At 34.7% G+C, this 27,300-nt stretch overlaps 1 protein-coding gene across 2 annotated transcripts; it reads right to left on the bottom strand.

Annotated features, from left to right (window-relative positions):
- Positions 1–36: 36 nt before the first annotated feature.
- On the bottom strand, positions 37–27,089 carry LOC125683718 (X-ray repair cross-complementing protein 5-like). 2 transcript variants are annotated; one of them, XM_048925153.2, is made up of 20 exons: positions 27,030–27,089; positions 24,414–24,519; positions 23,994–24,107; positions 21,990–22,064; positions 21,840–21,887; positions 21,685–21,739; positions 20,364–20,457; positions 19,455–19,533; positions 18,239–18,346; positions 12,742–12,818; positions 12,050–12,133; positions 11,437–11,533; positions 8,249–8,363; positions 7,410–7,498; positions 6,773–6,901; positions 6,575–6,686; positions 5,728–5,889; positions 4,218–4,318; positions 3,801–3,899; positions 37–307 (listed from the first exon to the last, which is right to left on the bottom strand). In XM_048925153.2, exons 2-20 carry the CDS (start codon positions 24,483–24,485, stop codon positions 191–193), a joined length of 1,827 nt encoding a protein of 608 aa, XP_048781110.2. In that variant the 5' UTR covers positions 24,486–24,519; positions 27,030–27,089; the 3' UTR covers positions 37–190. The 2 variants fall into 2 exon arrangements, with proteins under 2 accessions (XP_048781110.2, XP_048781111.2); XM_048925154.2 differs by having other exon boundaries at positions 24,414–24,486; positions 27,030–27,087.
- Between the last annotated feature and the right edge of the window lie 211 nt (positions 27,090–27,300).

The following is a 27,300-nucleotide window of genomic DNA, read 5'->3' as shown; positions in this document are numbered from 1 at the left end:
TATTTACAGAGACAATATTGATGAAAATACATGAACTAGTGGTTATCGCTACATTTTATTAAACTCTCATACATCGGATTCATTTCTAATTTCTTTACAAACTGACATGTCAACAATGATAAATACAAGAAGAAAGTTTCCATACACACTGATGTCTCTAACATAAAATACATCCAAAATGATGATGCTGTTATAATCCAAAGTGGTCATTGATGGCATCTATAAGATCTGCTTTCCTGGTGCCAGAAGTTGAGATTCCCTCCTTTTTCACAATCTCTTTCAAAATAGCCACTGTCAACTTCCCAAGCTGTTAAACAAGATATATCACAGACACATTAATATAGAATGCTCCTACTAACAGTAAGTTTTACTCCTCATTGGGTCCACCACATAATTAGTCAGATGGTTTGGGAAGTGGAGGGTTTGTTATATAAACTCCATATGGATTTTTTTTCTGACCCTCTATGGTTCCATAGTAAGTAATGAACCATGTAACAAATTCATTGAACCAACGACCATTTCATCAATGAAGATGCCTTTTCCTTCAATATTATGTCATATCATCTGCCCAAAATGAGCTACAGTAAAAAGTCCAAGGGTCTTCAACAAAATTTTGAGATATCCAAATTTGTCTTCTAATTTTGTTTATGTGATGTTGTCTACATTTCTATATGTTCATTTGATGCATAACACTTGTACGATAAACAATAATCACATTATCTTCTTTTATTTTTTTATCCCAGTAATAAATTAAAGTTATTGTACTAATTCAAAGAAAAACATTTCGATTTCTTTTTTTCTTTTCATAAAACATTCCTATCTAAAATATAACTGTGCAGATCTCGTGCTTACGATGTCAACCCACTCTTGAATGGGGTGTAGCTATTGCATTGTAGTTAAAGCACCTATAAACTATCGTGTAAGAAACAAAAAAGATGAATTTAAGAAGATAATTATTTAACACTACAAAATGCGCAATAATCACAATATTTTAAATATTGTACAATGTACTTTCTGTTCTCTCTACATCGGCAATCGCTTGAAGCTTTGTTTCATGTGAAAGCTCATCTTTACTCTGTGGAGACATGTTTAAAGATGGAAATCTTTTGTGCCTTCTTTTTTATGCAACTGTCATCATAATATTGTTTAATTTTAGTTCAACTGAGTTTCTCTGTTTTCCATGTTAATGATAAAGCATAACTTATTTTATACATTATCAATTTCATGATTACAAATGTCAAGTGCACTTCGAAAATCTTTTGTGTTTATCTATCAAACTGTTAATCATTAAAACACTATCCATGATATCAGGTGGGATTACAAATAACTAGCCATTAATTTATCCATTTTCGAAGACTGCACTAAATACCCAAGCTGTCACACTAATTACCGTGACATGGAAACCTCGCATATGGTGGGTGTTACTTAGCAATCGGTGTGAATAGCCCCATGTGTGAAGTAATGAGACTAGGTATCCAAAAGAGCGAAAATTTACTACAGTTTGAGATGAACAATGTAAAATTAAGGCTTGGGACCTTGAAGACACCTTGACATAATAAGTAGAGTATTTGAGATTACCATGTTCAAGATATCAAGAATTTTTAAAATCAGACATAGTGAATACAGCCAGGACCAACGATTGATTCCGACATAAGCAGGGTATTCGAGATAACCCATAATCGAGATACAGATGTTTTACTGTATTTTCATTTTACGTTGTAAACACACACAACCACTGAGATATATATAATGTATCATAGCCAAAGTGGGAAGTCACTCCAAAATACCGATTAAACAGCTATAAAATAATACTGCAGTGACAAAGGACATACTAATAGAGAGTGAAATGAATGGGAAGCAACCCTGAAAAAGTTTTACTGACCCCCCCCCCCTTTTAGAATCTCATGAATTACAGAGATGGTACAGACAATAACTGTGATGAAATTCATAGTTTGTCATGATGAAAGCCACATCAATCTCAATAAAATCTAGACGTAATTTTAATTTTAAACATGGTTTTTCTTCAATTACTCATATGGAAAAGAATAACTTTGCACATTCATGAAGTTTTGCTATACACATGCAGAGTACTATTTTGGCACTGATAATAAATTAGTACACTTGTAACTGCTAATGTCATAAAAAAAAATTAAAAACCAAGGTTTTTTACATATTGTAAAATAAAGAGTTATCTGCCCCTTTTGTAATAAAACAGTCCAGTTTGCAGAAATGCTGTATATGTAAGGGCCATACTACCAGCCAGAGTTAAATTTACAATGCTCGGAACAAAAAACAGGTGAATATCAGTATCTTGAATATGAGTTTCCTCGATTACTCAGCTTATGTTAAAGTCAATTGCTCATCCTGGTCGTATTCCCTACATTAATGTTTTTTTTAAAAACTCCTGATATCTCGAATACATTATAAATCTTGAATAGTCCACTTTCATGTTGAAGTGTCTTCAAGGTCCCAAGCCATAATTTTACCTGGTGTATCTTGCACTATATTATTAACATGCTTTACAGAAAAACACCAAGATTTTCAAAGTGAACAGGAATTTATACCATCATAAAAGCAATGATCATCTTAAAATAGGCACCATATTATTAACACAAAGAATAGATAAAACACAAATTAATTTCAAATTAAACTTAAATTTTACAATAAGAAGGTCAGTTGCCTATAAAAAGAAGTACGAAAAATTCTCATCATTCAAAAACATGCCTCAGGGATGTCACCCAACACAGCAGACCTTTTTTCAGGATTCCAGAGAATCCAGTGCTGTCCTAGTAGAGGAAGTACAATCTACAATGCTATAGCGGACCTACAGTGCTTCAGTAACAAAAATAGTGAAATGTGTCGTGATTTCTCCAGTAACAAAAATAGTGAAATGTGTCGTGATTTCTCCAGTGCTTCAGTAACAAAAATAGTGAAATGTGTCGTGATTTCTCCAGTGCTTCAGTAACAAAAATAGTGAAATGTGTCGTGATTTCTCCAGTTCTTCAGTGACAATGACAGGTTTTATGTGTAGTGATATTTTGATTAGATAAAATATTGTGCTGTTTTTATTGTATGACTATTGTGTTTTTATCAGAGTGGTATAAGATACAATGTATTGCATTAATTGTATAGATATTGTGTGTAGATAAGACTTTGTACCCAATAAACATTTTTTTCAAGAATGTATAATTTTTTTCTTATGCAATACAATATACTGTACATTCTTTAACTACAACAACAGCTGCATCACATTTAAGCTTGGAAGTCAACATTGTATTTCAGATATGTACATGTACAACGAAATTGTTTTATAACTGAAAGAAACAATAACAATTTTGCTTTGAATTTATAGCTATCTATTTACTATTTTAGTTTATCTATGACTCGGAAGATAACTTGATTCTTTACTTGTAGTGCATGTATTATGCATCAAATAAATGCAGACAAACATAGGGGAAGTCATTGAGATGAAATTGAAAGACAAGTTTGAATATTTTGAACTCCTGGATATCTCAAAGTTCTGTTTAAGACCCTGGATTTCAAGATACAGATGTCTCATAGGTAACCTTTACATCAATAATTCATCCTATGCCTGATTCTTACATATGCGGCCATTTAATTAAATGAAGCTTTTTTCTGAATGATGTGACAATGTAATTTAACATTGACAAATGTATTTTGCTCCTCATGAGGAAAGAAATATAGATAAAGATGCCTGCTGCATGCAGTATAAGGACATAAATCGAAATTTGCCATTTTGCCACATAGCGCTTTTTAAAACTTATTTGAAGAATACCTACCCTTCCTGCCTCAGCTTCTTTCTTGACATCAATGGACCCAGAAGATTCTGCTGCTTTGGCTTTTTTAGCTGCAGCATTCCCTGCAGCTCCCCCTGCCTTCTACAATCCAGAAAACAGGATTCCGAAATTCCCAGAAACAAACAAGTCAAGAATTTTCTAACCATACTGTTAAAGTGGTTATTTACACTGGGGGTTAAGTACACATTTTTCCACACCCAACATTGTATATGGGGTAAAAATATGTGGTAACTGAATATAATATGTATCAAATATTTATAACTATACACGTGGGGAGAAATTTACACGCTTATTAAGTTACCGCATATTTAGTGTAAATTTCCCCTATGCGCAAATAACCACTTTTACAGTATTCCTTTTACAGTAATGCCAGCCAAATGATGTTAAAAGTGTTGTTACCCTCTTTTTGGCCCCTGGTTCATATCCACTTGGAAATACAATATCTTTAAAGTTTTGAATTGCTTCTCCAGCCTTCTTTGTCATTCTTTTTTCATTAGGCACTAAGAATACAAAAGGATCCATTGCATTTCCCTTCATGATAAACGAATACTACTACACTGTGAAATCACATGTTTTTTCGTGGTTCTGCAGGCACATTGCATCATTCTTAAACGTGCGGAGCCAGCCGCAGGAGAAGTTGACTTCACAATTGTCTAAAATTCATGACATGTAAAAAAAACCAAAGCCACACATAGCTACTTTGCCCAAATTTCAAAATCTTAAATTTGTGGGAGGGGAGGAGGGCATTCTTCTATTAACACATGGATTCAATGCAACTTTTCAAGCTTGTATTCTTGAAGTCAACGAATATACCTTACTTTGACTTTGCACATGAAAGTAACTTAATCAACTTTGTATGTGAATAATGGAAAATAAATGTTGTTAAACCCCCCACCCCCACTGCACCACCGGTCAAAAGTCTTGGTACCAAAAGAAATGCCTGGTCATGAAACATCCACTGGTATATGTGAAATATCAAATCCCTATCCCCCTTTGTTCAATAGATATAGCCAAGGTTAAAGTTTTTGAAAAGTAGGTCAAAGTCCATAGTAAAGGTCACTAGGTCAAAAGCCTAGGTACAAAATGAAAGGCCTGGTCATGAAGCATCTATATGTGAGGTATCAAAGCCCTAACCCTGTTGATTGGAAAATTAGAGCCCAGGTTAAAGTTTTTTTCCTTAAACTGACAACAGCTCTAAGGACAGTCATCCTGGCAAGCTAAAAAACAATAAAGTTACATCATTTCAGGATAATGATAAAACAAACCATAATGGTTAGCCACACTGTCACATTACATTGCAGTCCAAAGCATACTACAATGTATCATAGAATCTGAATAAAGGAAACATCGATGGACAGGCAGACCAATACAGAGAAACATTGATGGACAGGCAGATCATCAGAGAGAAATCATTAATACAGGCAACAAACTTGAATCTGCACTATGTCGTGAAGCTTTCATGTAACTATAAACTTTTCTGGCCCAATGATTCTTCAGAAAAAGATTTTTAATGATTTTCCCTAAATATCTGTAAGTAAAACTTTGATCCCCTATTGTGGCTCCACCCTACCCCTGGGGGCCATGATTTTAACAAACTTGAATCTGCTTTTTGCCAAGTTTGGTTGAAATTGGCCTAGTGGTTCTGGAGAAGAAGTAAAAAATGTAAAACATTTACAGACATACGGACGGAGGACAACAGACGATCAGAAAAGCTTACTTTCAGCTCGGGTGAGCTAAAAATTACACTGTTCAAAACTTCACTGCAGTCTCATGCATGCAATGAAATAAATGGTGCTTAGAAAAATTTTGGACGGGAGATGTTAAGACAGACGGATGGACAGAGTGCTATAGGCTTCCCCCACACACTAAATATCAATATTTAATGAGTTAAATGACCCCGGGGACTTACAAGTGAAATCCTCCACTTCCTCAGGGGCATCTCTATCGAGGGCCAGGGCCTCAATGTTCCTCCAGTATTTCTGCAGTGACGGATTTTCAAAGCTCTCACTGTTAAATGTAAACTTCATCTTCTTTATCACTTCCTTGGCCTTCTCTATCTGTTCAGCACTGGCTTTAAAAAAAATCAACCAATGTCATGATTCAAGTCATTTTTACAATGAAAAACTTACAACATTAAAATAAATCAATCTAGATTCTTTTCCTTCCCATTCACCAATGTGCAGCCTGTCAAATTTTTTTTTTAGCTCACATGGTTGGATGTAATTCCAGCACACTTATAACATATCCAACCATAAAATCAAGACCCCACAAACAAGCTGATTTATCTACAAACCACAAAAATGACCCCACAATAATAAATTATTCAACAGTAACCCCCATCTTCTTTCAGACTCAATAAAAGTGAGCTTGTACTTCACTTCTATGTTATGGTGTCAAAACGAAAATCCACTTAACTGAAATGACATTAACAAACACTGGAATTTAATTCTAAAAAGAAGCCCACAGGCTTAACGGTCACCTGAATACCATACAATTAAAAGTGTTGCATGTTGATATGCAAGAGTGCATCTTCTAAATTCTGAGAAACAGGACATTAAATTCTTTTAGTGTTAAATGTTCATTAATCATGATTAACAAGGAAAAAGTTTTACGTGGGTCAACAGTAATTGCAAACATGTATTAGGAGTTTCCTTTTAGCCACAGGAATGTGCACAAGCAAATCGACTGGCCAAAAATTAAATCTTTGATTGAGGGGGCAAACAATTTCAATTTCTGTCTAAATACATGTAAAGTACCTTTTGGCTGTTCCTCAAACTTGACTTTCCTAAAGTCATCAGCATAAGGGAGGTAAATCACATGAAAACCTGGTGGTGAAATCTGGACATTGTGTTCATCAAATTCTTCTTCCTGCATCATACAATGTTCATAAATTCATACAACTACCATTTCAATATTCAAGGAAAACCTTCAACACGTCCTGATGGAATCCATACCTGTGGCAATAAGGCTACAAAGCGTGGAGGAAAATTCTTGCCACTGATGTATTTGCAGATGGGAGTTACATCCCTTTCTATTGACTTTTTAAGCAGAGCTGTGAACAGTGTGGTGCTGCCAGTGATGTTCTGCAAGAGAGTACATGTAGATCGGTTTTAAAAATAATAACAGAAACTCAACCGGAAAATCCGAGTCCTCCTAAAGTAAACAAAAACAGAATAGCAGATCTGCTTCTTTCAACTACATCAATGGGGCACACTCAAATGCTGTCCCTTAAGCTTTCTCATACCATGTTAATTAAATCCTAACAAACATCTACATTGCCAGTTCCCCGTGACCTTGATCTTTTGAAACTGACCTCTGTTCAGAGTAAATATACTCAATCTGGCCAAAAGCAACATTTCTGTCATGTACATGTGCGATCTTTGATACTTTGCTGTTCCAAATTCATGCCGTACACATAATATAAGCTGCAGACAGACAGCAGGATAGACATGGTGATTCTATCTAGTGTCTTTTTACCTTAATCTTGTCTTATGGAGGATATGAAAACCTTCAATGCAAATGAAAGAAGGTCCTATAAAATATTTCTGACTGTTTTATGCAAGGTAGTTATGCATTTTATGAAATACTTACAGTTTCATCAGGGTATATAAACTGTGCTGGTTTCACATGGTAATATTTCTTCAGAAGACTGGAGGATTTGAAACCCATCAGCTGAAAACCTGAAATACAAAATATGTGAATATAATAAGTAAGACAACAAACTGGACACAGTCTCTTCTTGTATACAGAAAATATCTGCCTTGTGATTTGTTTGCCATTGTGTTATAATTTTATCCCCATTTCCAATTCATCCAAAACCATTTCTGATACTTTGGAGTGATGAGTATACAAATTATACAGTAAATCCACTCAGTTCTAAATTTTAACATTTAGGATGAGGACAAAATTGACAAATGTCCTCATATTAGGAGAATAACTATGAAATATAAGAGCAGTTAACTGGACAGGAAGTGCCTTGCTGTCCTTGGGAACTATGGCACACGTAAGTTTCCACTGACACAAATATAAGATGTATGCCTGAGAGCTAGACTGGGGTTGACGTTACAGGCTTCTAAAAGTCTTGTTTAAAGTCAGCATTTCACAAATTATATTTGTAATGATCTAATTTGCAAATACAACCTGTCATTTGGTTAAATGCTGTCTGATGTCTTAGGTCATTTTTTACATACATATTTTGAGTAAGGATTACTCTTTTTACCTGATCAAGATATACGGCTCATGGTTGGTGTGACCTGTCAACAGGGGATGCTTACTCCTCCTAGACACCAAATCCTACCTCTGATGTTTCCAGGGGTCCATGTTTGCCCAACTATCTATTTTGTATTCTTTATGGTATTTATGAGATTGATCACGGTTTGTTATCTTCACTTTTTTCACCTTTAAAGTTCACGCTGATTCAGATTTCATACCTGTTTCTCCAAAGTTCTTGATCTGATTAATTTCATCGCTTTCAAAACTAATCCTCTTTCCGCCATAAGTTTGTGCTTTTTTAAGGTCCTGCGGCATCAATACTTCACCGGTTTCCTAAAAAAATAATAAACATAGATGTTGATAAGATCTGCAACTTGTGAAAAGTCACAGTCTTCGACGTTAACCGGTGGCCTGATGCCCGAGGCCAGTAAAATCGGGATCGGGCTTCTAAAAATATTTAACCCAGGAGTCCGGCGGGCCTGTAAATGTTTTATTGTATTTTTTGTATATATTACAAATAAAGCGTGAGATTGACTCATACTTTGTCAGGATTCGCATCGAAAAACGATCAACCATGCTGCCTTTTCTGAAGTATAGGGAGGCAAGGGCACTGGAAGTTAATGTAAATATATAGTATGTGCATGTATAAAAAATACACATACTATATTTTATATTAACTTCCAGTGTAGGGAAGGGGCTCATCCGTGAAATTCCAGACCTCACGAGCGTATTTCGCAATCACAACCATCAGATCCAAATAAAAAAACACGGTCGTACAAGGAGAAAAGAGAAACGAAAATTCATGTCCCATTGGACCAAGGGTGGGCCTTTGCTAAGATTTAATTCTGGAGAAAACAAAATGTTTAGTATGTGGTGTTTACAAAACAAAGTAGAACATGAGCTGCTTTGGTATCTTCGAGATTAATATGTTGAAAAATAGAATAAGATAATCCTTTTGATTTCAGTTGTTCTCTAACTATTTCCTACAGTAGAACATACATGTATCTATAGTGTAGAATCAGCATGCAACACCTTGCAAATGACAAGTAATCAAATTAGAAAAAAAAAAAAGATTTTGGGCCTGTAAAATATTGTTCGGGCTTGCAAAATTATTATACTGGGAGGCCCGAAGGGCCTGTGCTTCACAAAGTTTTTCGTGAAGACTGAAGTCATTCTATAATCAAGTATTCTCCTGCAAGCGGACACAAATGGTGGTGTGTACACACAGATGTACAAACTTGTATACTTACATTTCCATTGTTTTGCCTTCATATCTTTACAAATTGCCGTTTTCTCATGAATGCGTTGCATTTGTGAACTATGTTCGTATTAATCTTGATAGATATAGTACTGTACATCTATTTCAATGACTGGGAATTCCGACAGAAATGAAAGTAGACAGTAAATATAAGAAATAAATTTCAATATTGACAAGATTGCTACACGTAGCCATGTCCCCCACCGCCGCAAAAAAAGTTGAAGCACAAAAGTCCCATAACTCCTGTAAAATTTATCAAATCAAAATGGTGACAAAATATGATAAACTACATATGGTGACTAACAATCCTACAAAATTTGAATGAAATCCGGTGAGCGGTTTCGGAGGAGTTGCATCCACAAAGTGTTCCTATAGTGTACTATGTACAAATTCAACAAAGTCCAATAACTCCTATAAAATTTGTCGAATCAAAATGGTAGCAAAATATGATCAACTACACATGGTGATTAACAATCCCACAAAATATAAACAAAATCCACTGAGCGGTTTCGGAGGAGTTGCGTCCACAAAGTGCTCCTATAGTGTAGCATGTACAAATTCAACAAAGTCCCATAACTCCTGTCCAAATTGTCGAATCAAAATGGCAGCGAAATATGATCAACTACACATGGTGACTAAAAATCCTACAAATTTTAAATATGAACAAGATCTGTTGAGTGGTTTCTGAGGAGTTGCGTCCACAAAGTGAAGTGGGATGGACGGACGGACACCGGTATTTCTATGTCCCCTTCCGCGTTGCGGTGGGGGACAAAAATCCATAAGAGTATGAACTACAACACTCCATGCATTTCATGAAGAATGCCAGTGTAAAACGTCAAAGTTCACATCCTCATATTTTTCAAGGCCTTTAATATCGGTCACCTGATTATTACAGGTATTTAAAAGTATCACTAGCTCCATGGGGTATGAAATCTATAATAATTTTCCTGTTCTGCATATCTAAGCTAAATTCTAATATTCAGCAGGAACATAAAACAAGACGTGTTCTTAAAACACAAATGACCCCAAAAGTGTCTAAACTGATGATAGACTTTACATGATATACTTTGTATCAACACGATATGATTATTTTGGACCCACCCTAGAATCATAACCCTTGGAGTTGCGACATTCACAATTTGATACATCCTTGTCTGCTTTTCCTATATATGCATTTCACTCTTATATAGCATCAACAAAATTAAAGAAGTCTTTCAAATAATAAACAAGTAAACACTATAATGATTTTGGCCCCACCCTGGAATTTTGTGATGTTGTTGTAGTATTTTAATAGGCACATCAGCTCATACATTTAGAATTTTTTATTTTTGATTCTAATCTAGTGAGAGGGGTTGAAATATATATATTTCTGAGAGAAAACATTTTTAAAATCTGCACTTATTTGACCTTTGACCCAGTAGTCCTCTTTAGGGTCATGGAATACTCTGACAAGATTTATAGAAAATTGTTGCCTGTCAAATTATGAACAAAATTATATGTCATACACTTACCTCAAATCAGGGCACATATTGATTTATAATAAATCGATTTAAGAGAGAGATACTGTCATTTAGTCTTTAAAAACCTCTATTAAAAAAGTACCAGGAGAGAAAGGGTTAATCCCATATAATTGCATTCTAATAATAAAACTGTGTTGTTCTTTTGGTTTAAGTGAGTTCATATGCAGTCATTAGTCTACTGTATTAAAAAAGTTGAGAGTTTATGGGATGTTAACTGTCAGTTCCAGTTGATAAGACTGTTAAGGGAAAAACAGAGTGAATGTAACGGGTGATATGTACACTGGTGTACAAACACGTATATACATACAAATGTCTTACTCTACATCGCCTCTCACTTTGATTCGGGACATCAGATGAGTGCATGTTTCCTGTCCAATACACAACACCCCCCCCCCCCAATCCCCCAAGATTAACTTTTCAGAACTCACCCTTAGGTATGTCTTTAAGTGAAATGTTTTAAGAACTCGCCCTTAAATAAGTCTTTGAGTGAGATGTTTTAAGAACTCACCCTTAAGTATGTCTTTGAGTGAGATGTTTTAAGAACTCACCCTTAAGTATGTCTTTGAGTGAGATGTTTTAAGAACTCACCCTTAAGTATGTCTTTGAGTGAGATGTTTTAAGAACTCACCCTTAAGTATGTCTTTGAGTGAGTTTTGAGTTCCTCATTGGTATTCCTGGATAACTTTACAGCTGATGGTTTGTAACAAGGACGAACTAGAGTGTAGCTGCAAGTCAGAAAAACAGTACTTAAAAAAGAATCATTAGAGTGATTTACACAATATGCATATAATGTCAAACACTTTTAACTGATATCATAAATGATGCATGATTTTTCATTATTTTGTTGTGCACTTTCCTCACCATCAACTATTAGAGAACTTTATTCATATTGCTAATAATAGACCTGTCTCTCAAAGACAGGCCCCTCATGAAAAAAAAAAATTAATCATGTTCTCCAATGTGCTCCATGTTTTTGAAATAAAAAATACCAAGTAAACACCAAGTGAATTTAAAAAAAAAAAAATTATGGCAGATGATAAAATGCATAATTTCTGACATCAGATGAAATGGTAAAAACCTGGTCTTAAAGATTTGGTTTTGCCACACAACAATTTAAAAGTTAAGAAAATAAATAAATATTTCAATTTTGCACAAATTTTATCATATTTTTAGGGGCCAAATCAGGCCCTTATCATAATTACAGACACTGTAGCTGTTTGAAAAGAAACAAGTTCACTTACACGCCTACCCCTAACTCCAGTCCCGGTCCAAGAGATAGCGGGATTCTCCTCAGAGCTCTCTTTTTGTGGTCTTTTGAGCGCACTCTGTCAACAAATCAACAATGCTATCATTCCATTTATTTCTAATCACTTTTAATCCTACTTTCTACCTATGGTAGTACCTACTTAGTCTTGCTGCACCTACTTAGTCTTGCTGCACCCATAGGCACGTAGGGCAAGGACTAGAAATTTCCACTATCATCTATCTTGAGCTTTTTTCTCTCCAAACTCCCTGCTGTTCATATAACTTCATGTATTTTCAAAATGAAATTTTTCTATACTTACACTTTACTTTCATTTTTGACGGAATATTCCAAGCCATTAAAATAGTTGTAATACATGTATATTAATCAAAACTTGAGTACCCCCTTATTCATGGGTCTTCAAATTTCATATGCAGGTTGATCAAAGCCAGGAGATAACCTCAACTGATTTTCAGGCCACAGGCCATTGGCCCTTTTTTCTGTATACATATTGCAATTGTGTCCGACCAATAAGTCACAAACTTTCATGTGCAGATTGATTATACCAGTCTCAGGTCAAAATATTACCTAAGTCCTTGCTCTTAATTCACCCCCCCCCCCCCATATGTGTTTTACAGGCATATCTTGTTCTGTAGCTTTACATTAACATGAAAGAACAATCTGGACTACCTGGTTAACAGTTCTTCTAGTCTTTCTGCTGGATCTGCCATTTCTGTGACATCATCATCAGCAGTGTACAGTAAATCCTACAAGAGAACATTATCCTGGCATTATACATGTATATTGTTACATCTGTTACACGTATACATGTATATTGTTACATACTGTTACACGTATACATGTATATTGTTACATACTGTTACACGTATACATGTTTATCTTTTACAAAAAATCTAACTTAAAAATGTACTAAATCTTGACAACGATGTAAGTCTAGTAAGCCAAAGATCTTAATTATCCCACTTCATTGCAAAGATGTCTCCAAATGTCAGAAAACAGCTGTTGATGTTAATAAGCATTATTTATTTTAATCTAATACAACGATATGATGTTAAAGGTGTTCTTAGACTAGGGCTGTGTGGTGCACCAAAAATTTCGGTGCACCGGGATTCATACCATTCGATTCGATGCACCAATTACAAATTCCGGATTTCAGATCGGTTTAGATTTTACATACACCAAAACAACAAATATGGCATCTGAGTGATGTGCAGAACATGTGGTTTTTTATGCAACAGAGATTTAAATCACTACAGGGCTCGAAATTAACATATGCCCGTCAGTCTGTGACTGGTTAAAAGTCTGGCGGACTGACATACATTTGTTTTAGTCAGTCCGATGGGACTGGTTAATTTTCTAAAGCATCATTTTGGAAAATATACTTAGGAAATTTTATACACACATTTGGCATTCTTCGATCTGTAAATGTTAGACGAATCTGGTTCGTAAATATAAATCCCACATTTAAATGTTACAATATTGTCTGAGGCATATTGAGTTAAATTTCATTTTAATAACATTAACAAAATATGTTTAATTATTTCTGGAAAACTGTTGGACTGGTAAATTTTTCTGCGGACTGGTTGAAATTATACCCCATCAGTCCGGCTGGACTGGTGACATAAAAAGTTAGCTTCAAGCCCTGCACTACTGTGTTAAGAGTTAGCATTTTCACCACTCAGATACCAACAGAATATGGTTCGTAAGATCATTGCAGTTTATCTTTACATGACATTTAGCATTTCTGTCAGTGGTGGAGTGAAATCAACATCGTAGGTAATGACAGATTTGACAGTTAACAGGTTGGGAACACTTCCCCTATAGCGAGATATTCTCGCTAAAACGTGATTATCCCTCTCTAGCAAGAGTAAATATATCCTGTACAACCGAGAAAAACACCCGTGGAGTACATCTCTTCGTGTTTCACGTGAAAAGAAGAAAAAGTGCTAAAATGTCTGATACTTCTGCAAATATATTAATCAAAACAAAAACACTCACGATGTGTATTGGATTTCAGACTGCTTCCCTCTTACGCAGCAACATTGATATGAAATTTTCGTGACTATGTTGTCAATTTCATAGAATCAATTTGCATCATGTTGAGTGTGTGTCGCACTTATTCAGCGTTGCACGGGATTTGCCACTATTTTCAATAAAGACGCCAAAACACCTGTTTATGGAATTTATTTCTCGCTAAAGACAGATAATCGCGTTTTAGCGAGAATATCTCGTTATAGGGGAAGTGTTCCTAACCTGGTTAATATGAGAGAAGTAAATCAATAAAGAAACGATTTTCAAAGACTCTCAATTGATAGAATTGTTGAATTTTTACATATCAATGAAAACAATATCATATACATTTTAGATCCAATATACAGTACACGACACGAGTTTTATACACCCCACCGTGGAAAATCCACGGAGATACACCGTGTCCTCCGTGTTCCACGGTGTGTGTTATTTGCGAATACACACAGCTTCTGGGAGTTTTGTTCTGGCCACGGGCGCCTTGCGGGAGATGTGAAAATGTGCCACAGGCCAAATAATCATGATAAGGGTGGAATTTTAAGAAAAGAAAAAATGTCAATATCTTCCCCCCTGATACTTATATTGTTTTTCAGCATTTTGAGCCAATTCCAACGATACCAAACACAATATATTATGTTTTTGAGAAAATCTGGTTTTGAAATTTTTTCTTTTGGTCTTCTTTCTTCATTAAAATATTCTTAAATTCTATGTTTAAATAATGCGTACTTGCAGGCAATTCCTGTTTTGAATGCGAATTAGTATATTCAGTAAATGAAAAAGCATACATGTACAACATGTAATAGGGATATTTAATAATTACGGATGTGCTCTCGCTCTCTCTCTCTCTCTCTCTCTCTCTCTGACAAATGCACTGTTTAACATAATTACTTCCATCATATTGTGTTAATATGCATCTTGACAAATATAACTTGATCCAATATAGAAATTAGAGCATTGTCGATAATTAACAAATTGGAATTAATTTATTACATAATTAATAGAAGCAAAAATACAAACCATCGAATGATTTATTTATAAAATCCCGAGTTAATTACATTTGACCGAGACTTATGTTCAATGTACTTTGATAGAGGTTTTCATTAAAAAAAAAAATGTTCATCAGGAGTGTCTGGATAATGCAATGATTTTTGTATAATAGGTATATACCATGCAAATTCCTAGGGTCTTTGTCACAGTATAACTAAATTACGATTAGCTAGTTTGGGTTTTGACTTCTTATGAAAAGTGTGAAATATATTGGGTCGGCGCGATATCAGATGCGCGGACCCAATATGTTTCATATTTTCCGCAAGAAGCCAAGCACTTCTGTTAATTTCAAATACACGGATTAGCTGACCCCCATTGTTCTACTGAGGCAAAAGACCTTCGAATTTGCATGGAATGTACAAGTTATACACAGGTCATTGTTACTGTCATACATCATAGTACCGCTAACCCGACAAAGATTTTTTTATATTTTAAATGAATTATTGAATGACGAAGTATGACCAAACTGCAGATTGAACTTTATAGAGCCCCATGCTAACATTACTTATATTTTTCTCAATGTATCAGAAGGGGTATGTTGCCGTTTAAGTTGTGTAAAATTCTTGACAAACAATAAGATAACAACAAAAATGGTGCTTAAATTGTCCTATTATGAAAACCTGAAATTGTGTACATGTGTGTGTGGGTGGGTTGGGGGGGGGGGGGGGGGTGTAGAAGTCTGAAACTGTCTCAATTCCCCCTTCCGACTTCAATTTCTTAAATCATGCAGTGGGTAGGTCGCTACAAGCTACAAGGCTAAATCCTTAATTTTCAAGCTTTCCAAATTACACCCTCTCCGATTCAACATGCTTGTAATCAATATTTAAGGGTGTAAATCTTCGGTGTCAAATGCAACTAGTTCATGAAAAAAAGACTAATATCAATATAAACAGAAATGATTTAACGATTATTTGCTTTTATTCATATACGCTATCGATTATTAAAATCTTTAATTGCTATATGAAATCATTTTAAAATTTAGATGCATTAGATAATGAAAGCAACAGAGAGAGAGAGAGAGAGAGAGCATTGGTAATCATTGATTATAATATTCATGAATGTATGCAGATACGGGAAGTTTAATAAGTTCAGTATAAATCTTAAAGTACAATTTCTTTCTGATTAATTATCCATCCCCTTTCATTCTGATGTTTTTTTATTTCCCATATTGTTTTCTTTACATGTTAAATTTTTCAGCTGGTCCGGGTTAGGACTAATGAATGAGTCCCCCCCCCCCCCCCCCCCCCCCCCCCTTCTAAAACGATGTTACATGCTTAACCGTCTATCTCCCTCTCAGTCAAAAATAAAATAAATACATGCTATATATTCTACAACATCATTGGATTTACTGGATAATTCTTCGATTTAACCTTCATAATGTGTTTATGTACAATGTAAGTGGATTATCTATGCATTTTCCCCCCATCTTTTGGCCAAGATTATTCGTCCATGAAGACACAGTTGACCCAAAACCCATGGCTAGCGGAGATGAGGTGAATTTTACCCCTGTAATATGTTATAACTGACCAAAACCTACAGTAGTACGTTTGTTTTACAACTTTCATTCAGAAGACGCGCATGTTCGTGAGTCACTGAATAAACGAGAAAACGTCTGCATTTTTATTTCAATCGTTGTCAACTGTATACTTTGTGATATTTCAAGACTACATGTACTCAATTCAATTTATTGGATACAAAAATATAAAGACAAAAAGCTATTATATATACATTTAGTAAATAATACATGCGTGTAATAAAGTATTTATCAAGTTAGAAAAAAAAAACGTGTTATTATTAGTGTAAAGAATGGGCATTCTAGATAGGAGAGCACATTTTATTTTATTATGTTCTTAATGAAAGTACGGAGTTTTCTGAGGGTTTGTTTAAAAGTAAAGACATTTTTTATTTTTATTTGTTTAGGTGATAAAAATTTTATTCTTTGCTCACATTGCATCACAGTTGAGTACATAATGAAATTCATCTCCAAAGTAAACATGTATATAGCAGACCCTAATCACCTACTCCAAATTACAATGAAAACCTTACGATAAAAATAAACTATTGCTTATGGTACACATTTCTTTGAACTGCTATTTATCAAATTGAAATTACTGGCATGTGATTGTCGTGGTTCATGACCCTTCTTTTATTTGGTGAAATTGTGCTGCACGTGCCGTGAAACAATGTACCAACGAGTGGTGGGGAAAACACAGGTGTTTATATACAGGATGTCGAGAATTTGGGCGTTTCATAAAAAGGTGTGAACGTCTGCAGGGAAGTCTACATACGGATATGTACCCAAAAAACCAACGTATCATTAAACAACAATTACAAGAATTGAATGATTGATAGCTAATTTCTAAATAATTAATGGGGTGGGGGGCATGCATGCTGGCTAAGATAAAAGGCTTTTTGGGTGAATCATTTCGGAAATTATTTCTTTGTTTTATCACCCGGAGGTACACGGTGGCATCAACGGAGGTACAGGTGACATCCAGGGAGATGCGCGGTGGCATCCACGGAGATCCTCTGTGCACTTCAATGTCTAGCTCGCGAGGAAAAAATAGGACTTCAAAGGTGCCGACAATTTTAAAGGTCCACCGTGTTTGGGGCAAATTTGTTCCACCGCGTTGCGTGGAACACACATAAAACTCGTGTCATGTACTGTAGATTTGTTTAATAATCCAAAACTTATGCAGCACATAAATATAACAAATTTGAATTGACTGTCAGTGTTTTCTTTTTTCTATCTAAGTTATAGAATTTCATTGTAAATAGATATGATGTTTACAAATGATGACATATAGTTACATGTATATAACTTGAATAAAATCAAATCGAATATGTTACTCATTAAAATTGTTAATTTTTGTGCTGTCATTAGATAAATTGGACCAAACACGAACCGAATTGAAAATAACCGAACCATACCATGCTGTTCTGAATCAAAACCGAACCGAATCGAGCTAACCCTGAATCGTCCCAGCCCTATCTTAGACAACTACAGTATTAGAGGAATTTCAAATTAGAGAGAAATTTGAAGGTCATAAAAATCATACTTGAAGTTCTCTGAAAATGAATAAATGGTAACCTTGTAAAATTTGTTGACATCAAAGCTTTCATTTGGTTTCTGCAGATGCATCAATTCCAGGTCTATTCCCGTCTCATTCAAATCACTCGCCTTTGTCTTCGCTTGTCGCTGAAAAATGATCACATATGAAATTGTAAGAGAAATTTGTAAAGGATAAGCAGGACGAGGTCATGAAAATCATTTCTCAATGAATTTTTCTCATACTTGGCAAAATCTTAGTATAAGGACCACTGATAAAGATATATCCATATTGTTAGTATAAATGACCATCGATAAAAATATATCCAAATTATATGAAGTTTTTTGTTACTGTTGGAAGTTATGGACATGAAAGAGTTAACCCCCTTATAAAATCAGACAGACAGATATTTCACAGTCCCTACTAATACCAAAACATCAATAACTACATTATGAATGAAGGGATTGAAATGATATTCACAGCATACGTAGATAATACAAATATACAGTATATAGAGTGGAACATTAAGGCTTGCCTATCAGGTCTAGATTTCCTTAGGGGAAAAACTTAAGTCAAAACTTAGACTTAAGTCAGAGATTTTACTCAAATTTTGACTGCTAGAATAAAATGAACTGAAACTTAAGTTTGAACTTTTTTCAAGAAATCCAAATCCAAAGCTTTAAATAGGGAGGGGTGCTTGCCTATCTGAGGCTTTCAATTGAAGCTTGCCTTCCTGAAGCTCAACTAGAGGCTTGCCTACCTGAACCTCAACTGGAGGCTTGCCTACCTGAAGCTCAGAATCTAGGCTTGCCTACCTGAACCTCAACTGGAGGCTTACCTACCTGAACCTCAACTGGAAGCTTGCCTACCTGAACCTCAACTGGAAGCTTGCCTACCTGAACCTCAACTGGAAGCTTGCCTACCTGAATCTCAACTGGAAGCTTGCCTACCTGAACCTCAACTGAAGGCTTACCTACCTGAACCTCAACTGGAAGCTTGCCTACCTGAACCTCAACTGGAAGCTTGTCTACCTGAACCTCAACTGGAAGCTTGTCTACCTGAATCTCAACTGGAAGCTTGCCTACCTGAACCTCAACTGGAGGCTTACCTACCTGAACCTCAACTGGAAGCTTGCCTACCTGAACCTCAACTGGAGGCTTGCCTACCTGAAGCTCAAAATCGAGGAGGGATTCCATGTCAACTTTAGCTTTAAATGGAGACTTACCAACATGAAACTTTTAATGAGGGCTTGCTCACCTGCAGCTGAGGGGAACCAGCATGGGGATTGTCATTATTGGTAAACAGCATGATGCGTTTGTAGGACACCTTCTGAGGGCTGTAATGAGATTTACAAATTCAAAAATTGGTATCCATGTTTCTTCTCCTATTCATGTGACAGCTACAAATAAATCACTGGTAAATAAAACATACATTTATATAAATGAAAATATCTTAAAAGGGGACTTCTAGCACTAATGATAAAACACACTGATGATGAAAAGAAGAATTGTCAGAAGACAAAATAGATTGCCGGGAAACATTACTCTACTTATCCTATCCCCCTTGCTTAAAAAAATATTAATGTTTTTAGTAGGTCTAAAGTCTTCGTACCAAATTAAAATCCTGGTCATGAGGAATCTTTAAGAAAGCCCCCATTTTCCTCAGTTCAAAAGATAGAGCCAACGTTAAAGTTTTTGAAAAGTAAGTCAAAGTCCAAGGTCATACGGTCAAATGACTCAGTATCAAAAGAAAGGTCTGATCATGAGGAATCTATATGTACAATATCAAAGCCCTATCCCCTTTGGTTCAAATTACATGTATATACCAAGGTTAAAGTTTTTGAAAAGTATGTAAACTAAAGATCAATAGGTCCCAAGTCATGGTACCAAATGAAAGGCCTGTTCACGAGGCATCTACATGTGAATTATCAAAGCCCTATCCTCTTTGGTTCAAAAGATATTTCAAAAGGTAAAAGTTTTTTTTTCATGTTTTTCTAAAAGTGTGACGCTGCCACTGACACCAGGGTCATGACCTCTCCGTGCATTTGTCCCGGCAAGCTAAAAAATTCCTTTCATTGGATGGTTTAGCAGTAAACAATTCTTCTGCATACAAGAACAATATCTGAAATTGATTTTTCACAATAAATGCAGAATCTGCAAAACTGACCTGTTTGCAAACATATTTTGGCATGTCCATAATGCATCATTTAGAGAATATGCTGTGCTGTGTCCAAAGTCTTTGTCAAAGGTTTTCATTCCATCTACAATTGGAAAATATTGTTCTGTAGTTTTTCTGTTTGAAAACCAGGAAATGGAACTTTTGAGTTTTTATATGGTCAATAACAAATTTATAATCTTCAAGCTTCTACATCATCATTCAGGATATATTTTAGTATATGTACTTGTTTCCCCGATTCTAGTACTATGTAACAATAATAGTGTGTCCCAAAGAACAAGCATGTTTCCTGCAGGTGTTGTAAAAGTGTCCCCATCCAGCCAGAATGCTGCTTCATGTTAGTCATCCCTTGGTGTTAGCCATGCTTTGCAGGCGACACATAACTCGGGTAATATAAACAATGTTACAGGGAATCCAGTTATTTCAAATTAATTTTCCTTCCTCAAGAAATGCATATTACTAGAAATAACAAGAATTCTTTAAGTATTGCATAGCAATATATGTCCATTGTCCCACACCAGTCCAAAGTCAATTCATAATTCTGTCTGCAGTCTTCTTGAAATTTCAATTCTATGCTTTTTATATTTTCTTTAATTTTGATATTCATGTCAAGGATCATCTGCAAACAGACGTCTTTCTTGTCACATCAAACAACTCTCTATTCGTATCCTCAGCCTCCAGTATTCTGTACAATAAAAATGGAAAAATAAAATTCGAAAATTTTCAGCTCAAATCGTGTTTTAGCCCCTTCAAGGAATGAAACTGATTTTGACCTATGTTACATGTATACAATATACTGTAACTTGGTGCAGTTTACGCTTTATAATCAGCGAAGCTTCATTTCTTATATTCTAATATAAGAAGACAAAACTACACTGAACAGGAGTCTTCATTTATACCAAAAACAATAAACTAACACTGAAAAATAGAAATCACTTGCACCGTGCAAGGATCCATGTAGCAACAGACTGACAAAGTGAAGTTTGGTTGAAATTGGCCCAGTGGTTCTGGAGAAGAAGATGAAAATAAAAAGTTTACGCCAAAGACGACATATTTTGACCAGAAAAGCTAAAAAGTCTAGAAAACTAAGTTGTGACAGACAGAAGAACAGAATAGTAGTCCCCTTCAGCTCTACTGGTGGGGGACTAATTAGTAGGACTTACAGTACATGAAAAATACAGTATTATGGTTTACATACATGTATCAAGTAATTTTGACAGTCTTACAAATTTCTCACGAGATATTTTTCAGTATAGCACAATGGGTTGAATAAGATTTGTCTTGAAAGTAACTTAAGACGTATTTTCATTACCTTCCAGCATGTTCTCCAGCTCTAAAATGCGGTCTGCTCCAGGCTGTTCCAATCCCTATACAAAATAACAATCCATGGAAACTATTCAATTCACAATTCACTGAAACTCTGCATTACCATGAAATCAATATGAATCACTGTGTGGTAATACTTACCTGGTACACATAAATGTGTTTAAAATCACTAGGATTCTGAGACTTTCCCTACAAAAAGCAAATACAAAGTTCAACAAAGTAATCCTGGAAATCAGCATGATAAAGCACACACATGCACATACATAAAATAGGAATACAAATTATAATTACAGTTCCAAAGAAGATGATCCCAACAAGGTCTTTGTCACTGCTGATGATCTTGTTTTGTAAAGTTGTCTTGGCACACTGAGAAAACAAATAAATAAAATAAATCAAAATGGTCCAAGTACATACACTGTATATTATATTTAAAACAATATGTACATTCAAATACACAATTCTTGAGATATCAGCTCCTCTGTGATGGAGGGACAATCAGTATTGCTTTGAACACTTGAACACCTTGTACAACATGTAGGATAGCTTTTTAAAGACAACATGTTATATATATAGTTAAAGGGAAAGGCAACCCTAACCATATTGTTGCCTTTATGAATAAAGTATTACTTACCGATATCGTAAATGACAGTCTTTAACAACAAAAATCCTGCTTAACAATTAAATCAATATTAATCTATCTTATATTTCAAATTACCCACTGCTAAGAGAGCGGCCATTGAAGTTTAATTTATTACGTCACACCGTTGGTTCCAGTTTATTTCATCAGCAGCACTGTAAACATGACAAGTCATTGAGCCCGTTCTTTCGCAAGAGGAATTTAAGAAAAGAAGACGTTCAGTTGAGTCGCAGACCAGGCAGATAGTACTCGTTTCTTCATACATGTACATGTCTCAAACCTCAACTTGTCATTACGCAAATGATGGATCAAGTTTACATATGTAGTATTTTCTTTTCAAATAACCTTGTTGGGTCAGGAATTTTTGGGGGAAAAAACTTTTTTCACATCTCCCCTTCGCATTAGTGTAATTAACTGCTTGACAAGAAGGCATCCACCTATTTACAATGTATTCTTAAAATCTACCACATGCACATCTTTGATGATCTTAAAATCTCATCAAAACCGGAATAGACAGTGTGACGTCAAAATTATTGATTTTTGTGGTCTTGAATACAAAAGAGTTCCGCTTCATGGCAGCCTCTATAGATGGCGGGAATTTCAATTTTTAATGTTTTAAAATTAGTACTGAGGCTTATCTAGGCCTTGTATCAACAGAATAATATGACAAATCTTTATCATATAATTAATCTTATCATTTATTATGTAAAAATATTTGGGTTGCCTTTCCCAATACGTATAGGACAGTGGCACATATCAAAATGGCATTTAAAAGATTTTGTATAAAATAGTGCTATTTAATCAAATTTGAAATTATCATTCATTTCCAATTTGACAGGATTGATTAGTTTTTAAATTACCATTTTGAAAATCAATGAAATATTTTATTTCCCGAATACTCATAAATTTGTGTTCCCCTGCAGTTCAGAACATTACAAAGCAGTTTTAAGCAAATTATATCAACATTTGTACACACATATTTTGTGTTTTACAGCATAAAAGAATTCAACAAAGGAAGACAACAATTTAACAACTCAAAAATTGCTTATTGTCAATAAGATAAAGTTAATTGCCGATATATGTACCTTTGCACAGCTGTAAACATGGCCCAATAAGAGGAGCTAACAGGTACAATTAACTGATTTTTTTTTAATTGTGCTAGCCTATCTTATAAATTGCATAACTTTATCTAAGATCATCTGTGGAAAAGATCCATATTAACATGTTTTAATATCTAAGAAAGAAACAGTTCATTAACGATGATATCTGCCACAGGTAACAAGTTTACCCACATGCGGGGTTTGACCAAAACCTCGTATCCTAAGGTAATGAATAAGAATTTCAAACCTTATCCCTAACTTCATTTGATAAAAAGTCCATTAAAAATATTTTATTTTTTGAGATGCCAAATGTGAACAAAGTGACAAATTATACAAGAAATCATCGCCTTGCGAATCATTGTGTTGCACGTACACAGGTAAACTCCCAGGTAATCTTGACAGCAGAGCATAAATCACACAAAATGGAATACACTGCTAGTTACTTATTCTAGTTATGTAATTATGTTCACACCATTTTAAAAGTATACTATATATTTAGAATTTTGACATAGTACCAAAATACAGCCAGCTTTTTCATAGATTTTATCAACGGCATACCCTTAGACAGAGTTCAAAATGGGACTCCTCCTCTTCGTTGTCAACATCTTCTTTGTCAAACATGGACTTCGAGCAGTCAATCAGAAAGATCAGACCATCTCTTTGTGCTCGAGCCTGTTCATACAAATAATTACAGAATCAATTATACATGTACAAACCCAGGTACCATCTTTGTAACATTTGACCTCAATAGATCCTGAATGCTTACCTGAGAGCGAAATGCAAAATAAAACTACTAAGTGCTTTAAATAATGTACATGCTCTGAATTTTACTTTTTCATCAAAAAAGAGAAATATTCAAAATGATACCATTATGAAATTAGGAAAACATTGACGGGTTGCAACGATAAAATATTTTTTTGCAACATAGTTTTCGAGAAGTTAATTAATAAATATAGTGTTCAAGATTCATTAAGTTACCTGAAAACTGAACTCTGCTTCTTCTTCATTTTCATCATCATCCCCAAAGTTTGCAAATCCAAAATTAGCCATTCTTCGTGAAATGCAATAAATATGATATCTATTGCTATACATGTCAAAATAAGAAACAACTTTCAAAAATCGAAGAAATGTTTTATTAAAGAGGAAACATAAAAACAATGTCATATTCATGGCAAATAATGCTTTAGATAGGACACTTATGAGAAACGAAATAACATTGACATAATAAGAATTCCATGTATTTGATTACTCCATGAATACTTATCATTTACTTAGTTTGTGTATCAGTAAAATTTTGGTGATGGAACTGCATACAAGCACATTCACTTATGTACAGTGAAGGATATTTGTTCCACTCCCGAATGTAAACAAATTGTATCACGCTTTACTGTGTATGAGAGATCTCCAAAGGGAAATAACTCTGACAAATCTCGAAACTTGCATACAGAATTTTCTTTTATACCTTTATTCAAAATTTTGGCAAATTCTTTAATACAATTTGTTACACAGTTCACCCAGTATCATAAAGGATACGTATCTCATTAGTTATTATAGAGGGCAATGCCCTCTCACAGCCTAAATTAAATTACTATCTATCATTTGCAAAAAATTATACCGAGCAAAGCTCGGACGGGAAGAAAGGCTCTAAAGGTAACACGTATGTATAGGAAAAAATGAGAAAATCAGCAAAGGAATTGAGATAATCTCTACAAACGTTCACTGAAAATTTTGTGATCCATATGGGCGCCGCCATATTGTTTTGTTCATTAGTTGCTTCTACAGATATTCGTGTTTTGATCTTGAATGGCAAAAATACAAGACAGAGGTGCGATTTGTAATTCAAACACTCAGTTTGTTAACAATGAACGGAATACTGTGGAATCATTAGAATTCGTGGTGACTCAATTTTCATGGAATTTGTGGGTACCCCTCACCCACGAATTTACATCCTCAACGAATAAAGACAAAAGCAAACATTTCAGAGTTATCTTTCTTATAAATCCACGAAATTACGTCCCCACGAACCCATAAAAATTCAGCAATCCACGAAAATTGACACCCACGAATTTAAATGCTTCTACAGTAATTATTGTTGTTACAGTTTTTAGCCAATCATCAAATAAAAAGAAAAGTAATACGACTAAAGGGTCATCCATAATTGTCAACCATTTTCCAAAGTGTGCATAAAGCACACTTTTTGAGACACCCCCCCCCCCCCCTACCCCCTCAAAAAGTGTACATCAACCATTTTCAAATTCCCAACAAGAAGATCGACAATCAAGTTTATGAGCAATTTTGTTGAAACAATGAGTTCTTTAATATTGGTACCCCTATTTCTTGTTATATATGAATGATATAATGTATTATAAAAGTGCAAATCTTGTGTACATAATAGATCTTTGTTTTTATAGAAAAAAATAAAGATGTCTGTCTTATCTTGTCGTCTTTTTTGGTAGGCATTACACTTTTGTAACATGACCAATACTTTTATGTTTTTATAGCCAATAGGTCTAAATACGATAAAATAAAGCCGAACTCCGCGGATACGAAATAAATCCAGAAGAGAAAAAAAGAGCATATGGTAAAATCATAGATTTTTTACCCCCCTCCCCCTGAGTGTGCTTTTTGCACACTTTGGAAAATGGTTGACAATTATGGATGACCCCTAAATAAATGAACGAGTTCGTGAGTTTCCTTAAATAAAAATATACAATATATCTATGCTGACCTGTTTACCACATTGAATTTGTTGGTTAATTTTCGTTTAGTTTTAGCTGTCTTTTGAATATTGCAAACGGGATGTATTGTTGTTGTTTGTAATTGTTTGATTTGAAAGACGAAGAAGCCGAGATTACGCTATGTTTGTAAATTTGCTAAATAATGACGCTGAATATGACGTCACAATGTACTGTTTACATCAATATTGCGTTATATTTCCCGCGTTCAATATATAGGCGGATCAAATATCCAAAAATAGGATGCTTTGATACAGTTCCGTCCTCATGCTAACTTCGGGTTGTTTTTGTTCTGTTTTGGAAATAGATACTAATGCCAATTTTTTTTTTGCTTCGCCCTCAAACACGGTCATGCCGTAAAACATATTATTACTTGAGGTCAAATATTTACACAAGTCAGAAAAATAACTTCATGCAAATATGTGAGGGTACTCGTGTTTGCCTGTGATTTGTGATGCAGGGAAAAGAGATATTTTAAAATACTTATTAATTTTGAAATCAGCACATTTGAATTAAGTGGAATATTGATCAAAATGTTGAAAATATATTGTTTTTAAAAATCTCCCCCTGTCGCTAAAGATACCATGGGACGGTGCATTGGTACTAGGTATACATATTAAGCAGAAGACCTCACCATTAGAAGAATGAATCATTGTGATAATGTTCAGTTGTGTCTATTTCCATTCCTCTAATGGTGAATGATTGTGCAATTGTGCGGACCCAAGTAATTTATCAATATTAAAAGTTATTAATACATTGACAGTTCACCCACAAAATATTTCCTTTTAAAACATAATAAAATCTTTCAAGCCGCAATACGTTTCAACACATATCAATCAAATTAAAAGGAAAATATTACTTCTCAAGTTGCTGCAACTGCACAAACACCGCACACAAAACAAATTCGAGTTAAAAATACATAGCATGCATAAAGTGAAAACGAATATATTTATTTAACCTTTTAATCAATAATTGAAATATTTGTAAGATACAAACATGCATATCAATTTGAATTCACATATAAATGTATATTTTATTTTAATTGATTTTGATTCATTATATCAATTTACAATTTTCGGATTGCGATTATGTCATTTCGCAACATTATTTCTGCAAAAATTGGCGCCAGG

This window comes from Ostrea edulis, chromosome 6 (assembly GCF_947568905.1).
Source record: "Ostrea edulis chromosome 6, xbOstEdul1.1, whole genome shotgun sequence".
Classification (NCBI taxonomy): Eukaryota; Metazoa; Mollusca; class Bivalvia; order Ostreida; family Ostreidae; genus Ostrea; species Ostrea edulis.
The sequence above is the reverse complement of the archived record's forward strand: the minus strand, read 5'-3'. Positions and strand labels throughout refer to the sequence as shown.

Excerpts from the sequence above, each read along its gene's own strand:
- LOC125683718 (XM_048925153.2), bottom strand. The coding sequence starts at position 24,485 with ATGGCTAATTTTGGATTTGCAAACTTTGGGGATGATGATGAAAATGAA. Across the intron at positions 12,819-18,238 it reads ATGTCAACAAATTTTACAAG|GATTTACTGTACACTGCTGA; the intron begins GTTACCATTTAT and ends GTTCTCTTGTAG. Across the intron at positions 11,534-12,049 it reads CTGGAGTTAGGGGTAGGCGT|CTACACTCTAGTTCGTCCTT; the intron begins GTAAGTGAACTT and ends TCTGACTTGCAG.